Here is a 16,661-nt window from a genome sequence, read left to right as displayed (position 1 = left end):
TGAGCCGATACTCTGTCCTTCTCCATCCCAGCAAGGATGGGAGTGACACCAGACTCCGCTGCCACAGAGCAACCACACTGCACCCGAGTGGATCCACAGCACTGCGTGGAGGATGGCTGCCCTCCGTGTACTGAGACAAATACAGCCCCAGCAGACTGTGCCCAGGTCTAAGAAGCAGCACAACCACCTGGTCTCTATCATTCCTAATGAAGCATAAGCTCTGCAGCAACCTTTCCTCCAAGACATGCCAGATGGAAGGGAGAGGGCACTGGATGGACAGAGCTGCTTCCGAAGGAGAGAGGTGGGCATTGAAGTCAGAAGGCAGCTCACTTGCCCTCACACGGAGGAAAGGAAACTTTACACTTATGAGCATCCCTCAACTCGAAGAAAAGTACAGGAGCTGCCTTATCTCAGACGTGTTCTGCAGCAGGCTCTGACATGTCTTTTCCCCAGACAGGCACAGGAACAACCCTTCATCTAGCAAACAATGAAGTTTGTAATTTCCTAAATATCAAAGGCAGAGGGGACCAGGACTTCACCCAGAACAGCAAATCTGCCCCATATGACAGTGAGTATGAGCTCTCCCAAGCAGACTTTCTCTCTTTAAACAGTAAAGGGCACAAACTCCTTATCTGTCTGGCTTGACAGTCAGCCCCGGACCCACCAGAATGACAGCAGATGTTAATGCAGGTAATTGCAAACTAAGATGTAGTTATTCCCCTCTTCTCCTGGATAAACTCCCACACCAAGCCCCTTCAGCCTCCCCCTCTCTGGCAGGTTTCCCCATCACATCCATTTCTGTAGCTCCACTCTGCTTCAGTCCGTCTCAGGTGAGGACGTGAGAACTACCAAGCACAATGTCCCACATCCTCCTTGTGCTGGGACACGTGCTCTAGAGAGGGAGCACTCACAGCAGTGCTTTCAAGCAGGCCAGGTCAGTGGCTGCAGGAGTAGACTCCTTGTTTGCACATGCTCCCCAAGACAGAGCTGTTTTGCCAAGCAAGTGCCAAGCACCCTGCAGATGGATCAGTCCCTCAGGGTGGAGATGATGGCTGCCCCTGCCCCACCAGCAGAAAGGCTAGCCTCCCCGCCACAGGAAACACGGCTTCCAGTCTTGTTACAGGAGCATAGAGAAGCTGAAATGTAACCACTAAATCACATGTAAGAAACAGGTAAGAAACTCAAGACCTGAGCTCTGGGTCTATCAGAAGAGGTAAGTTAGCAAGAGCTGCCAAGGACCTTACTGCCTGGTGCACTGGAGTTTGGGTACATACTCATCCATCACATCCCATGGAGAGGTGGGGTGCTAGGGAGCTGTTACATCCCATCCGCGAGGGACTCTGAGCCCCTTCTCTGACTCAGGCTCACTGAAATACAAAGCACATGCCTAGTGATGCCTGGCCACTCTGGCCCCTCGGTATGCAAGGGCACAGCCACTGGGACAGTGATGATGCCACACCCTGGCGTATGAAACCACGGCTGAAACATCATGACCCATCTTCCTCAGGGAGGAGATGCCTGTTTAGACCTGTGGGGAGAAAAGGGTGAAGGATTTTTGGAGTTCACTGCTTGCATGCTAAGAGGGCAGCACACGGACCCTCAGCAGCTGGGGACTGCACAGCTGGCCATCCTCAGGGCAGCAGCTTCCGTTTGCTCATTTATCCAGCCAGCAAGGAAGAGGAGGCTCAGCTAAATGGACACACATACACAAACACACAGAGGAGTCAGAGCTGAAGCCACAACACGAGGAAAACATGAACAGCAGGGACCAGAGGGGCCAGGGAGCTGCACAGGAAAGGGAACCAGAGTAATACTTGGAGCCACAGGTGCTACCTTGGAAGTGGGATAGCGGAAAGAGGTGCTGCACAAGGTCCGACATGGTACCTACATAACAGAAGAACATTCAGACGGTGCACGAGGGGCGCAAGATACATGATGGCCAGGTAACAGACCACATGGCCTGGACAAAACATATGACAGCCTGCTGCACGATGGACCCTATCCAATCCCTCCTCCAGCAGCCCAGAGAAAAGAGCAAGGATGTTGCCCCCCAAAGCCCGTGCTCAGTTACACGCAGCATTCAGCCACCCCTTCATGGCAAGGCTCCAGCAACAGTTGTCTCTGCTCCCCGCTCCAGCCCCACTGAGCCTCTGCACCCCACACTTACTGAGGTCTCGCTGTGTCTTGCCCCCGCAGCTACTGCAACCTAGAGCTGCTTCCTACAGCAACAGACCAAGCTTAGCAAGTTGCTCTGTGGGAGGCCTTGGCTTGCTCCACCACACATGCAAGGGTGTGCAGTCCCCCAAGCACACATCCTGCCCACCTCCCAGCCATCAGAGGAACATGCTGCCCCGACACTGGCCCTCCTCAGTCACTCAGAGCTCTGCCATGTGGGAAACGGCTCTCCAACACGCAGTCCTGTACCCTGTTTCAGAAATGAGTTGAGCACGGTACCTTTTCCACCAGTGCCTTGGCCGCCTGGCTTGTTGTACAGATAGAGGTCCTGGTCAGGGGTGCTCCCACTGTGATTGAAGTAGTGCTAAGGAGAGCAAGGAAGAACAGTGACAGAGACTAGAGAACTTGCCATAACTGGAAGCAGAGGCCCATGTGTGTGCAGAGCTCATCTCCAGACTTGTAGCAAGCAATCCAGACCTACTTAAAATACTTGCCAGCACAGCCTTGGCCACTGTTGGGCAGAAGAACCCTCCTACAGCTCTGTGCAGGGTTATATGGCACTACACATCTGGCCTCACCTATCCTTGCTAGGGCCATGCTGAGGGGGTGGGTAGCTGCTCCCAAACTTTTACTAACCCTGATGTTTCGGTCCTTACATCTGAAGGAGCCATGCAAGAAGCCAAGCTCAGCTTTGCAAGGGGGTGTTTTCCCATGCTCCTGGGAGCAGACTGTGGGCATAAGCTTTACGGCTGCTGCTTTTCGCACAGCAAGTGACCACTCCTATCAAAGCAAGGCCTGTCCAAGTTTATACCGGGCCAAACAGGAACTGCTCATAGTCCTGTGAAACTCCTCCAGGCTTCAGCATTCAGTGTCAGCTCCTCTCTGACACTACATGAGCTGGGAACATAACGGCTGAGCTGCCCCAACAAACGCACTCAGCAGCAGGTAGAAGCTGGGCAGACTGCTGTCCCAACTCACAGCCCTCCTCACCTTGAAGTGGTGCTCCACGTTGCTGTCTGTGTACTTTGGGGTGTGCAGGAAGATGAGCAGGTTCTGGCGCAGATAGTAGGCCACCGCATGCAGCCAAGGCAGGGCTGAGGGTGGCAGTGCAAACTGCAGGACCTCTGTGGGTGGCGTCCCAGGGGGCTGGATAAACTGCAGAGAGAAGGCTTTAAAACTCAGCTGAGACTAACAGGATGCCCTGGGGCTCTGATACTGATCCAAATTATGCCAGCTGGCTATGTGAAGGGAGAGTATGGTGGGCAGAACCCAGGTCCATAGACACCACCCTGAGACAGATGTGGGCAGATGTTCCAGGGGTATTCACAGGGAGGCCCTGCAATGCTGCAAACCCCAGCAAAGGGGATCTCCCACCTACCCTGGCATGCACACAGGGATGCAGCAAACTGCCCTGGCCTTCCAAGCCCTGAGGTAGGAGAGGCTGAGACAGTTCAAAAAGTACGAAAGTGTTATGGGGTCTGGGACGAGCAGAGCAGATATCCAGTGAGGTACCTCCACATCTGCTGGGGTCAGCTTGCAGTTCCGCACCAGCATCACAGTGATGATATCCAGGGTGGCCTCATCCAGGCGTCTGCGCAGCACTTTCACCAGCTCATCTGTGATCTCAGGCCCTGACAAGTAAGCAGAGGAACAAGCAGCTTTTTCACCCCAACCAGTAAGAATGACCACAGGCATCCCTCCCTGTCTGTTCAGGATGTACCACCCTCAGAGTCACTCCCCACAGGGAACATGTCTTTCTCCACCATCAATTTCTTCAGGCATCTTTTTCTACCCATTCGTGATCACAAGAGACTGCTGGTACAGCAGGCAAAGACAAATACACTCCTGCATAGGGAAAGTTGGCATAAGCCACCTGGTCTGCAGGAGGTTTCATTGTGGACCATGGATTCTTTCCTCACATTCCCATCCAGACAGAATGGAGAGCAGCTCTGGGCTAAGGAAAAGCAGCTTGCTCAGGAGGGAGATATCTTCTCTGCTCTTCAAGCAAAGAGGGCAGGGACTGCAGCTCTATTGCTCTGCTTTGCATCAGCACAGTCCATCTGCTGCCAGGTGCTGAAACACTTACCTGCTGGGGCAACACCATGGACCATCAGCTGGATGTGCCTGTCTACCTGTCCCACAGGGCGGGCAGAGTCCACGCTACGGCATGAGGCTGCGTCCAGAGAGGAACGAGAACCCTAGAGAAGCAAAAATAGCCACACAGAAACAGTTTCTATGTGATCTAGATCCATCATTGTCTCAGCTGTCAGCAAGGTCAGGCAGAACCCACTCACTGCTGCCCCACTCCACACATCTACAACATAAGTTTTATCCTGCATAAAATCCAGGTTGCTGGAACTACTGAGCTCTCTCCACTCCCGTGACCAAGAGCACCAACATCCACTCTCAGAGTGCGGCACTCACCGTTAGATCCTCAGTGTAAATGGGCTCCTGGCTGCGTGTCAGTGCCAGTGAGCGAGACGCTGCACTAAGGATGCTCTCTGCTTCCCACACCTTCCCACTGTAGGTGGTTTCAGTCAGTCTGCATACAGAAGAAAGACATGTCAGCCTCCGTTCCCAAGGACAACTGCATCATACCTCCAAAGAAGATCCACATCTTCCTTGCTCTCCCCCGTGCACTTTCTGGCCATTAGTCCTTACAATATGGAGCTTGTGGAAAAATTGCTCTCTGTCTCCCTCAAAAAAATCATCCTTTTCCCTCCCATGTGAAGGCTCAGCACAGGGAGAGCAGGAGGGGCCTGGCTTGATGTGACTCTGACTCATCAGAAATCGGGTATTTGCTGCTTGGGTCACAATAGGGTCCCTGAGGCTGGGCAGACAGTTTCTGCTCCAAGGAGCTCTCAGTCTGGTGTAATGCATGTAGCAGGGCAGGGTCAGGCCAAAAAGTCACGCTGGCTTCTTACCGGAGATAGAAAACAGATTTAGTGGCACGTTCCTGGTAGACAAACATATTCTTCCTGTTCACCACAGAGAAGGCGTTGAGCACCGAGCGAAGCGCCTGGATAGCTGTGGGCAACGTGGGATGTTAGCTATCCCACACACCCTCCTCTGGTGTGCCAATCCAGCCAGAAGCCAGATTCTTGACACGCAAAATGAGGGGGAACCTGGGCTGTACAAACCTCGTGAGACTCCCATGTTGGGGCCCATCTTGAGGCGCGAATGCACATGGATGAGTGTGCTCCACACAACATCACAAGCAAAGTGCCCTGGCATGAACTGCATGGTGGCAGCCAGGTAGTCCCGGGGCTGGTAGCTCTCCTCTACAGAGTAATCTACAAAGAACATAGGACATAGCAGGGGCCATAATGTGGAACTCGCCATCTTTTTAGTCACCCATGGGCAGGCAGTGGCACTGTCACTGAGGCATGGCCAAGGGCATATTCATACCATCTGTGGGCACGACACGCTGCCTGTATGAGGTATAGGGCGTTTCACTCTTCCAGATGTCCTCCTCACTTTCTGCCACCAGTAATGAGTTGCATATGTGGCTGTCATGCAGGTCCTGCAGCAGCAAGCGCTGCAAAGGATGAGAAAAGATTGGTTCTGTTGCTTGCACAGCCCATAGAGGAAAGCATGGAGAAGGGCTTAGGGCCAGACTGAGTCCCTTTTCCTTTGACTCCCAAGCTGAGACTCCACCAGCTGAAGTGGCTCCCCAGGCCCTCCTCTGAGCTAGGCCCAGCTCATCTAAGTCATCTCATGACTTGCAGCTCTGCCCCCATCCTCTGCAGATTTGTTACCTGATTGACAACCCTGCAGATTTCACTGATCTTCTTCACCACCACCTGGTTGAGACTCTGGCACTCCCCTGGCTGCTCCTCTTCTGTCTCTGCTGATGCTGCCTTCTCCACGCTCAGGCTGCTTTACAGGGAAGGGGAGAGAGGGGTCAGCAGAGCACCTGAACAGTGCCTGTCCCTGTGTGCTGGGAGCAGGAACACAGCAGTGGGGAAGGGTGGCTGCTTTCCCCTTATGGAGCACCCATCCAGTCCTGCAGCTCCCCACCCACATGGCGCAGGAAGGAGATCCTGTCCAGAGATGAGGGAGTGGCAATAAGGTCCTGGTACAGAGAAGCCATGGCCAGACAGCAGGACCCTCCTTACCGTGTGTGGTAATAGACCTCCACTCGATCCTGCTGGATTTTTATGATGAGCCAGAAATCCGGCATGAGGGGACACCTGGGTTCCTGGTCGCTCATTAGTGCCTCCTCATACTCCGAGTCACTGCTTCCGCCATCATAACCTGCAACGTATCCTTGCTTCAGTCCCAGGCTACCTGCCAAGCCAGCCTCCTCCCCGGGCACAGCAGGCTCTAGGAGATCAGAACCATTCACAAGCCCTGTGTCCTCAGAGCTCACCCCAGCCCAGGCTCACAGTCCCCCATACCCTCACACTACCGTGTCACTGCCAGCGTCTGCCTGCACACTGTCAGTCACCCCTGCCCCAGCAGACTCACCCAGGTGGTCAGAGTCCATGCTGCCCTGGCTCGACACGAGGCTCTGCACGCGGCTGGGACGCTGCTTGCTGGAGCCTGCAAAGAGAAGAAGGGTTTGATGAGTAGAGCACTTGCTAAGCCCCTTCACACGACCTGTCTGCTGAAGAAACATTACACCACTAGACAATCAGGCAGTGTTAGCCACGGGGAGGCAGTGCTGGGGAACGGGATTCTTGCAGCCATTACTGAAGTCACCAGGAACTTCATGTCATTAGGGATATTAGTGTGGCAGCACAGCCTAGTACCCTGAGTACCGTTAAGCAGTGAATTGCCAGCACCCTGGCAAGGAAGAGACCAACAGTGCAACACCACCAGTTCTGGTGTTTAGGGACTGGAACAGGAGTAGCAGTCATGTTTCACACACTACCGCCAAAATAGGGCCCTTCCCTTAAAAGTCCCTGAGGCTGAGGTACATCCTGCCCACATTCACAGCCCCTACCTTCCCTGCCCTGTGTTAGGGAGTCAGCCAGGCTTGCTGCAGATGGTGTCACCAACGGTGATTTCTCACTGTTGCCCTTTTCAGAGGATGAGGATGGCAGTGACTGTATGGTTGTCTCTAGAGCTGCCTCCTCCAGGGAGTCATGGCCAGGTGCTCTGCTCTGCTCAGGGCTCAGCGCTTCTCCTGGGACCTGCACGCAAGCCAAGGTTGCAAAAATGACCAGAAAAACAGGTGCTGAAAAAAGTCCGGTCATACTTCTGCATCCTTCTACCTTCTGTTACCAGGGTGTCCCACACCTTCCCACCAACAGACCACCCCAGTATCTCTCACCTCATCCTGTGCGTGGCTGTCTCCACGTACGGAGTTTCCTGTGTCTGGTACAACGCGTGTCTCACTCTCTGGCCACCCCCAGAGACCCTGGGCTTCTTCCAGGAGGACACAGCTTGCACGGTGTAGCTCAGAGCCCTCTGCCTCTGCTTCACTGCTCCCCTCCCGGCCTGCCTGGCCAAGGGCTGTCCTGGTGCTCCCTCCAGCTGGCTGCTGCAAGCAGGGTGTCCCCAAAGGGTTTGGAGCTGCCCGTCTGGAGTGCAGGCGGCTGATGGAGATGTAGTGGTAGTCACTGCCTTCTGCATTGAGCACGTAGCCTGGCAGAGACATTCTTCTGAACTCCTGCAATGCAGAGAAGAATAAGCATCCCGCTAGCTAAGTGTATGATGCTGCCTCAGGGCTTTCTGTTTACCTCCTTGAACTTCTCCAGAGAGTGCTCAGGTCCAAAGACAAACTGGAGCAGCACCACCTCGCTGTGGCAGCTGGGCCGTCCCTTGGAGTTATAGATGTGGGTGGCCACTCGGTGCAGGATGGAGGTGCTGATGACCTGCGAGTGGCGCAGCGCAGACACAATCTCATCATCCAGGAGCCAGCGAATCTGAGCAGAGCAAGGACACAGAGCAAGACCTAGGTGACCAGCACTTGCACAGCTGCCCCAATTCTGATCCAAATCCCAACAGGATGAGGGCAGCCCCTCTTATCACCTACATCCCCTCATCTCCTTCTGAATGTACCTAAGAAAAGGTCTTTGGAAGAGAGGTCTGTCTGTCCCACCTGAATTGCAGCAAGAATTTTGTCAGGGTAATCCCACACTTACCACAGAATCACAGAATGTTAGGGATTGGAAGGGACCTCGAAAGATCATCTAGTCCAATCCCCCTGCCGGAGCAGGATTACCTAGACCATATCACACAGGAACGCGTCCAGGCGGGTTTTGAATGTCTCCAGAGAAGGAGACTCCACAACCTCTCTGGGCAGCCTGTTCCAGTGTTCAGTTACCCTCACTGTAAAGAAGTTTTTCCTCATATTTATGTGGAACCTCCTGTGTTCCAGCTTGCACCCATTGCCCCTTGTCCTGTCAAGGGATGTCACTGAGAAGAGCCTGGCTCCATCCTCATGACACTTGCCCTTCACATATTTATAAACATTAATGAGGTCACCCCTCAGTCTCCTCTTCTCCAAGCTAAAGAGACCCAGCTCCCTCAGCCTCTCCTCAGAAGGGAGATGTTTCACTTAGTGGCTCTGCGCTGGACTCTCTCTAGCAGTTTCCTCTCCTTCTTGAACTGAGGGGCCCAGAACTGGACACAATATTCCAGATGCAGCCTCACCAGGGCAGAGTAGAGGGGGAGGAGAACCTCTCTCGACCTGCTAACCACACCCCTTCTAATACACCCCAGGATGCCATTGGCCTTCTTGGCCACAAGGGCACACTGCTGGCTCATGGTCATCCTGCTGTCCACTAGGACCCCCAGGTCCCTTTCCCCTACGCTGCTCTCCAACAGCTCTGCCCCCAACTTGTACTCATACGTGGGGTTGTTCTTGCCCAGATGCAGGACTCTACACTTGCCCTTGTTATATTTCATTAAATTTCTCCCCGCCCAACTCTCCAGCCTGTCCAGGTCCCTCTGAATGGCTGCGCAGCCTTCCGGTGCGTCAGCCACTCCTCCCAGTTTTGTGTCATCAGCGAACTTGCTGACAGTGCACTCTATTCCCTCATCCAAGTCATTAATGAATATATGGAATAGTACTGGTCCCAGTACCGACCCTTGAGGGCCTCCACTAGATACAGGCCTCCAACTGTACTCTGTCCCATTGACCACCACTCTCTGGCTTCTTTCCTTCAGCCAGTTCACAATCCACCTCACTACCCGATCATCCAGACCACACTTCCTCAGTTTAGCTGCAAGGATGCTGTGGGAGACTGCGTCAAACGCTTTACTGAAATCGAGATAGACCACATCCACAGCTTTACCATCATCTATCCACCGGGTTATGTCCTCATAAAAGGCTATCAAATTGGTTAAGCATGACTTCCCCTTGGTGAAGCCATGTTGACTGCCCCTAATGATCCTCCTATCCTCGATGTGCCTAGAGACAGCACCAAAGACAAGTTGCTCCATTTTGGGGAGCACAAGGGATTGTGCTTTTGGGGAGCACAAGGCCTGCGTGATACCAGCAAGGCCTGAAAGTCACTTCAGTTGACAGAGGCTGCAGCTTGGAGCAGGCTAGGAAGCACAGTTGTGCGCTGTGGCCACTTTGCTCCAGCTGGAAGCAAGAGGAGGCAAGGCTGGCTCACCTCATTCATTGTGGCTTCAATAGCCTGCCTGTGCACTCCAGGGAGGTTGGAAAGTGCAGGGTGCCTAGGAGAGATGAGAAGAAGAATCAACCAGTCATTCTCATTCATGCAGCCACCACAGTGTGGCTCCTAGGCAGCAAAAGAAGCCCATGAGGGGCTTGCTACATCTGCAGCGCCGTACCTCTCATCTCCTGTGGACGGAAGCCGTTCCAAGTTGTGCATGATATCTTCATCTGAGCGGAAAGAGGATGGCTGCCCTGGAGAGCGTGTGAAGGACACGCTGCTCTCTGAGGTGCATCTGCCACAAGAGAGAGAGCAGGCTGAGCATCAGCTTTTGAGCCAGAGAGGATAAACAGATATAGGTGCCAGAAAGGGAAAAGGGATCTCTAGAGAAGATGAGCCCATCTTGGGAAAAATCTTAGTTTTCTTAGGGCTGTGGGAGGCTCTGTGAGAAGGAGAATCCTGAGTCTCGGCACATGGAGAGGAGCTGAGACTGGCTGGCTGGGAAGGGCAGGCAGAGGGTGGGTGAGTGACTGGGCCTCTTTCCACCTACCTGTTGTGGAGAATATCTGCGTTCGCAACTTCTATCTCCAGGGGCAACGTCAGCACAAAGATGTCCAGGGTCACACAGAGGTCCCCCAAATCAATGGTGTTCACGCCCTGGCAGCTTTCCAGGCAGCCCAAAACTTCCCCTGAGGAGAGATCACAGATGAAGGAAACCAAGCAAGAAACAGCTCTGCTTACACACATACACAGCCTCGTGGCAAGTACAGAGACTGCAAAAGGCGACTGTCCCACATGCCTGGACAGGCTCAAGAAGGCCACCATCCTCCATGATCCTTTCATCCTTCCATGACCAATCCCACAGCAAGTGGGAGACCTGATAAAAAAGCCCTTGTCTGATGCTGGGAGACCCCTGGGGGCTCTGTACAGGGAGGGCTGGTCCAGAGGGACTATTGTTTAGGATACAGCATGTTTGTTTCAGGGGCTGCTCTCCCAGCAGGGACCTGACAGAAGCCCTACTGCCCGCTGACTTCACAACAAGGCTTGCTCTTACCTAGACAAGTCGGCAGGGACTGCACGGGCATGGAGCTGTGCTGGCTACGCAGCTTCACTGAGCAGGTGAGGTGTACAAAGAGCGGGGGCATCTCTTGCTCCAGGAACTCCTGTTCATTGAGTGAGTCCCCTCCCAGCACACTGAAGGAGTCATCATCCTGGTTCACCGTGTTGGAGTCAGAGAGGGAGTCTGTATCTAGGAACTCATGCTCCAGCTTCTCACGGTACTCCACCTCCAGCTCCGGGTCGCTCTCTGTGGCAATGCAGCACCCAGACACAGTTCCTGTTGACACAGGTTCCCTGTTATCAAACCAGGCCCACATCCCCAGAGACCCCACCAGACAGAGTCAAGCTCTGAAAGGCATCACCACAGTGAGACTAAAGATACTTTCTTCTCCAGGACAGAGCAAGCAAATGTTACCTTCTTCAGCTGCCAGTTCTGCCTCTGATCCCTCCATGTCCTCACTGCCTTTCCTGTCTGCCTGATCCCGAGATGCCTCTTCCTGAGATGGAGAGAGGAAGGGCAGCTACTAGAACCATGCCAGGCAGTGAAGCAGGCCATTGATGGGCCCCCCAGGGGCTCAGTCTACCCATAGGTCTGCCAGCCCCAAATCCAGATCTGACACTAAGCAAAGCTACTTCCCTCCTCAAGGACTAGGTGCCTGCCAGGGCAGCACCATGCCTACCTCTTTCTTGGCTGATGGTGGACAATAGAAGAAATAGTGAGGATTTGATGGCACCGGCTTGAAATGTAAACTTCCAATTTCCAGGAATTTTTCCTAAAAGAGAAATCCCAAATGTGAAGCAAACATTCCACTCTACCCTCCTGCAGGAGCCAAGCCGAGCTCCCACACTCCTCACCTGGATAATTTTATGCAAGTCAGGGTGCGCCTGGCAGGGCTGTCCGATGTCCAGCAGCGAAAGGGGAAACTCTGAACAGCAGCTCGTGCCCATACTGCTCTTTGGCTCCTCTGCGGGGCTAGCAATGTTATGGGAGTCCTGCTCGCTGTAGTCCTCCATTTCCGCACTGACAAGATTGTGCACAGGTCAGACAGGCAAATCGAGAAACAGGAATAGTTGTATGTATTACCTACCCTGCAAGCTCCCCACACCTCATCTGTGTAAACAGGACATGACTTGCACAGCCCTCACCCCTACAGCCCCAGAAACCCTCCTGCCACCCACTAACCCAGATAAGCGCTCAGGCTGTCTGAAGCCAGGGCAGAGACAGTTTAACCATGCTGATCCCGTGGCCAGGTACTCTACACCACGCTACACACCCTCCCTGGGAAATAGAGACACGTGGCTGAGTACAGGGACAGGCACCTCATAGCAAATACCACCATGCCAGCACCCCTTGAGTCTTAGCACCACAGAGCACAGCGCAAAGCTCAGGCCCATGCTTACTCAGCAGCTCCATGACAGAATCAGTTCCTAAAACTCAGAAAAAGCAATCTGGGGAGTGGGATATCATTTGGTCAAAGTACTCCCCAGGTATTCGAATTAGTAATACAGATGGCAGATCTGAGTGCAGTGTGTCACAAGCTGTACATCCTTTAGTAATGTTTATACAATCTGCATTGGGATAGGTGATTTGTAAAATCTTATAAACAAAAAAAAAGTTCCCACAGTTTTTCTCTGGGAAAGTGGCACTTGAAGAAGTCATCTGACTTCCCAAACGCTGAGTGTTCTTCAAAACCACAGCCTCATCTCGATGACTTACAATATAGAAGAAATAAGATTGGGGATTCTCAATAAATGTTAGTGAATTCACATAAAGGAACTAAGGATAGTCAAGTGCAAACAGAAGACAAAGGACCTAAAGAGAGTGTTTCTTCAATAGACACTACGGCACAGTAGAGTGCTTTTTCCCCTCCTTAAGTTTCCAGAGGCAATACAAACCTCTAAGGCAATACAACACCCTAAGGAATAGCAGGACAGAAGTTTAGCATCAAGCATATTCCAATTCTGCCTTGATATTTCTCTTGTGAATTTTTTTCCAGAGTTTTAATTAAAAAAAAATGATGTTATATTCATTAGAAAAAGATAACAAACCTGTCATTTTCACCAGAGTCAACAGAAAACTCAAGTGAGTCAAGCAGCAGGAGATGCATAATTTCTCCAGAAACAACAAGTCTGAGAGTTACTTGCAGACAAACTGCCCTCCAGCTCAGGCCAGATGGGACAGTGATGAGCTAAGACTACAAGAAAAAGCAAAAGGATGGATGTCACCAGAGATTATAAAAAGAGAAGGTCCTGGTGGACACCATACCAGGTAAGTATCCCACTGGAAATACCTGTCCTTACATGTGGCTCTGTTCGACCCTGCCCTACAACATCCCTTCTAGCAGGCAGTAGAAGATGCTTGAAGAAAGATCTGTCCTGGCCCAATGCTAAGAAAAGAAGCAAGACCAAGGTGGGCCCATACCTTGATTCAGAGACCAAAACACCCCGTTCCCTAGAGCTCTGCTCCTCTTCCTGCTCTATGCTGCCCACTTGGAAGCTGGCTGTCTTGGAGTGCATACGGAAATGTTGGTGGCTCTCTCGGAATGAGCGGACATGACTGCACACTGTCAGCAGGAAGTTGGTGATATCAATCTCTTGGAGCAGCTCCTCACAGTAGTCCATGGCTGTAAGAAGATCCTGGGAGCTGATGTTGTGTGACTGCTGAAGGCTCTTGAACAGCCCTACAGATCAAACACAGTGCTTGAGTGCCCCACTGCAAGGATGCAAGGCCCCAGAGTCAGGCAATAGCCACATACAGATTTTCACCAAGTCCCAACAGAGTTGCAGTCAGCACAGGTGCTCGGAGACAAGGCTCAGCCAGGATGCCTAATGCTACATGTCAGCCTGGGCTTGTGTCATGCCAGAGTGGCCTAGGGACCTCTCCACCCTGAAGGTGAGAAGGAAGAGTCAAAGAAGGGATCACCCTCCACAGCACTGCACAGGTCCCAGAACAGCCTATGCAAGGCCCTAGGGAACGCACAGAGGCATCTTCAAATCCCTCCTGGTGGGAAATCAGTCCCACAGCTCCTCCCTTTCCTCAGTGTAAAATCACAAGAAAAATGAGACATTGCTTTCTTAAAATAAGATGCAGGGTCCAGCCCCAACCCTGTCTCAGCTCCCATCATGCCGCTCCTCACCTTTCACATAGCACTGGTGGGAATGCTCCTGCAGCAGCGTGCAGTAACTCACCAACTCCTTATGCTTGTGGTCTAGCCAAGCAGCAGTAGGAGGACGTTCCAGAGACTGGGACCTGCAAAAGAGGAGCCACAGCCTTCAGCACCAGTGAAGCACGTTTTAGACTACAAATAGCTCTGGCACCAGTAAGGCAAGGCCCCAGGGCATGCCCAGGCCATGGCTGCTATAAGGTAGAGAGGTCAAGCCAAGAGAATAAGGCAGGGCTAGAGCCAGCCTCTTGTCAAGGAAGCTCCTCTGTTTCCTGTCTAGGAATCAAGTATGGTTGGTATTACCTGAAAAAGATGTCCCGGGGAGGACGGTGTGCCCGTGGGCTGACAAGCTGCTCTCTTAACAGCTCCAAAGAGCAGCTGTAGACGTAAATGGGGCAGCGAAATCGGCGGCACTCGCCTAGCTCAGATTGTGAGTTCTGGCGACAGAAGGAGATATGTACATCTCTCCGCGAGGGGCCACCCTGTTCCCCAGGGTCACGGCTCACTTCTGCAAAAGAAACAGTCTTGAGATAAAGGCCTTATATGGGTTCTTTGTTCCTGGTCTGAGAGGTCACAGCCCTCACAGCAGCACCCACAGGTTTTATAAGCTTCTCACCGCTCAAACCTCAGGGACATTCTCCTCACCCAGCACCCAACCACTCAGCCCAGTGCTTTGGCCACACTGATCCCCTTCTTGGGCAGCCATGACTGTTCACCACCACTACCACCACCACCTTCTGCAGCAGCACAACCCTCCATCCTGCAGGCCTGGCTGACTGCATCAGGGGCTGCGCAATCAAATTCCATATACCTCTAGACCTGTGCCCTTCTCCCTAAGACAATGTGCTGCTGGTAGTGCCAGTCTGGATCACGACACAACAGTCACTGACTTTCTGGTGCAGCCCAGTACTGCCATTCCTAGCTTCTATCTACCTGCAACCTCCTTGCCCACATGGAGCCAGCCTTGGGCCATGGGCACTCGGCTCACATGACACTCCTTCACCTGCTCCTGGACATCATGAAAGCTGGCAGAGGCTTCACTGTGCCCCTTGTCCTGACTCTGACTCTGCTGACTGCCAGGAAGGAGCTCCCAGGCTGTAGCAGCCTGCTATTTCTCCTACCTCAATCTGCTCAACAGTGTGCTTGGGAATAGCAAGGATACTAATACTTCAGCAAGGGGCTGTCCCAAGGGAGGTACCGTGGGCTGGTGTTATGCTGAGGGTAGGTAATGGCACCGCAGCATCCCCTTCTTCAGCCTCAGCCCTGACTCGCTCTGCACAGACAGGTCCCAGGGTACTCTCTCCAGATCGACTCTCATCTTTTGGAGGTTTGTCCAACCCACAGACCATCAGCTTCTGTACATCTGGAAGAAAACAAAATAAAATCACCCTCTGTCCAGTGAGAACAGTTTAACCCCTCCATCTACACTCCCAAGAGGGCAGATGTCCCTGCTACCTCTTTGTGTGTGGGAGCAGCTCCACAGAGTCCTTCCAGTTGAGCCTAGCAGCCTTCACGAGCAGCTCAGTGGAAGCCAGACCAGTGCCAATGCCCAGAAGCAGGGACTCTCCCAGACCATCCCATTAGCAGTCTCCTTACTCCATTCATTAACAACCCTACTGGGAAAATGGTTCAATGGTTGCAGCCAGCAAATGACTCAAAGCCACATCCCTTGCCTGAAAACACTATGTGGGCAGCACCATGTCCAAGGCGAGAAGAGCAAGACATTCAGCACTTTGCACTACTCTATTCCTGGCCATTTGGTGCAAAAAGACTGGGTCTAGACTCCGCTGTTCAATTTTCTCTCCATCCTACCAGAGCTGATTCTGCTTTTGCTGTATTCCTGAGGAGGCACTCGGGACTGCTGCCTCCTCTTGCTCCTCACAACAGGCAGCCTCACCTGAGAAGGTGGCTGGCAGGAAGGTCAGGAACACATGCTGCGGGTTGACCAGCTTGGCATAACATCGCCATTGTGGGGGAAAGGGCCCCGTTGGGTCACTCTGGGTCACGTCATCCTCAGGTAGTTCTGTGTTGCCGACGCTCTGATGAAAGAGCAGAAGCTGGATAAGCTCATAACACATGGCACAGGCCTACCTTGAGGCAGGCAGCAACCACACAGAGCAAGTTCCTCCATGACTGCTGCTCAGCACAGCACTGAAATCACCCTGGCTGGCCCCCGCACCATTCTCAGAGCAGCCTGGCTCCAGGAAACACAGCACACACAGTCAGGAGATGCTCAGCCAGCTTTGCTGGGGCCGGCTCTGACCTCCAGGCAGTGATTGCCTGTGGTTTCTGAGCAATCTGCCACACAGCATCAGGGCTGCTCTAACAGCCTAGGCCCATGGTCACTGCAACTATTCACACACCTACCAGATTCCTGCTTGACTTCAGCCACAGGCTACAGCTTAAACTGCTGCCAAGCGTGGGGAAAACACCAGCTTTTCAACCTGTTCTCAACCTTCTACTAACTCTCCTGCTCTTCAACAGCTGCTGCTTTGCCTTCAGAGGGGGCTCAGGAGAAGGACAGCAGCATGGCAGTACCTGCAGAGTACTTGTGGAGCCAGTCGTATCCCTGGTGCCACTGCTGCCAACAAGATGACAGGATGCAGAAGCATCCTGCTGCTCCAGGGTCGCAGAGGCTTTCAGGGTTTCTTCTGAAATGGAGCACAGAGAAACCAACCTGAGAAACACC

General features: G+C 52.9%; 1 protein-coding gene across 4 annotated transcripts in view; it reads right to left on the bottom strand.

Annotated features, from left to right (window-relative positions):
- Nucleotides 1–16,661, bottom strand: part of SZT2 (SZT2 subunit of KICSTOR complex) — a 60,775-nt gene that overhangs the window by 19,444 nt on the left and 24,670 nt on the right. For 2 of the 4 annotated variants that reach the window (XM_068405819.1, XM_068405821.1), the window contains exons 23-49: nt 16,511–16,623; nt 15,870–16,011; nt 15,171–15,335; nt 14,276–14,480; nt 13,946–14,058; nt 13,231–13,489; nt 11,664–11,829; nt 11,489–11,581; nt 11,224–11,305; nt 10,804–11,085; nt 10,300–10,438; nt 9,928–10,044; nt 9,747–9,810; nt 7,863–8,048; nt 7,454–7,792; nt 7,124–7,313; nt 6,646–6,720; nt 6,294–6,432; nt 5,934–6,054; nt 5,584–5,713; nt 5,316–5,468; nt 5,100–5,202; nt 4,600–4,717; nt 4,262–4,373; nt 3,688–3,806; nt 3,166–3,330; nt 2,455–2,539 (exon numbers count right to left, since the gene is read on the bottom strand). In XM_068405819.1, coding sequence (XP_068261920.1) covers nt 2,455–2,539; nt 3,166–3,330; nt 3,688–3,806; nt 4,262–4,373; nt 4,600–4,717; nt 5,100–5,202; nt 5,316–5,468; nt 5,584–5,713; nt 5,934–6,054; nt 6,294–6,432; nt 6,646–6,720; nt 7,124–7,313; nt 7,454–7,792; nt 7,863–8,048; nt 9,747–9,810; nt 9,928–10,044; nt 10,300–10,438; nt 10,804–11,085; nt 11,224–11,305; nt 11,489–11,581; nt 11,664–11,829; nt 13,231–13,489; nt 13,946–14,058; nt 14,276–14,480; nt 15,171–15,335; nt 15,870–16,011; nt 16,511–16,623 — 3,975 coding nt within the window. Of the gene's footprint in view, nt 1–1,833; nt 1,885–2,454; nt 2,540–3,165; nt 3,331–3,687; nt 3,807–4,261; nt 4,374–4,599; nt 4,718–5,099; nt 5,203–5,315; nt 5,469–5,583; nt 5,714–5,933; nt 6,055–6,293; nt 6,433–6,645; nt 6,721–7,123; nt 7,314–7,453; nt 7,793–7,862; nt 8,049–9,746; nt 9,811–9,927; nt 10,045–10,299; nt 10,439–10,803; nt 11,086–11,223; nt 11,306–11,488; nt 11,582–11,663; nt 11,830–13,230; nt 13,490–13,945; nt 14,059–14,275; nt 14,481–15,170; nt 15,336–15,869; nt 16,012–16,510; nt 16,624–16,661 lie in introns of all 4 variants that reach the window. The other 2 variants (XM_068405822.1, XM_068405820.1) reach the window with 2 other exon arrangements.

Source organism: Nyctibius grandis, chromosome 8 (assembly GCF_013368605.1).
Source record: "Nyctibius grandis isolate bNycGra1 chromosome 8, bNycGra1.pri, whole genome shotgun sequence".
Classification (NCBI taxonomy): domain Eukaryota; kingdom Metazoa; phylum Chordata; class Aves; order Nyctibiiformes; family Nyctibiidae; genus Nyctibius; species Nyctibius grandis.
This window is presented reverse-complemented; position numbering and strand designations above follow the sequence as displayed.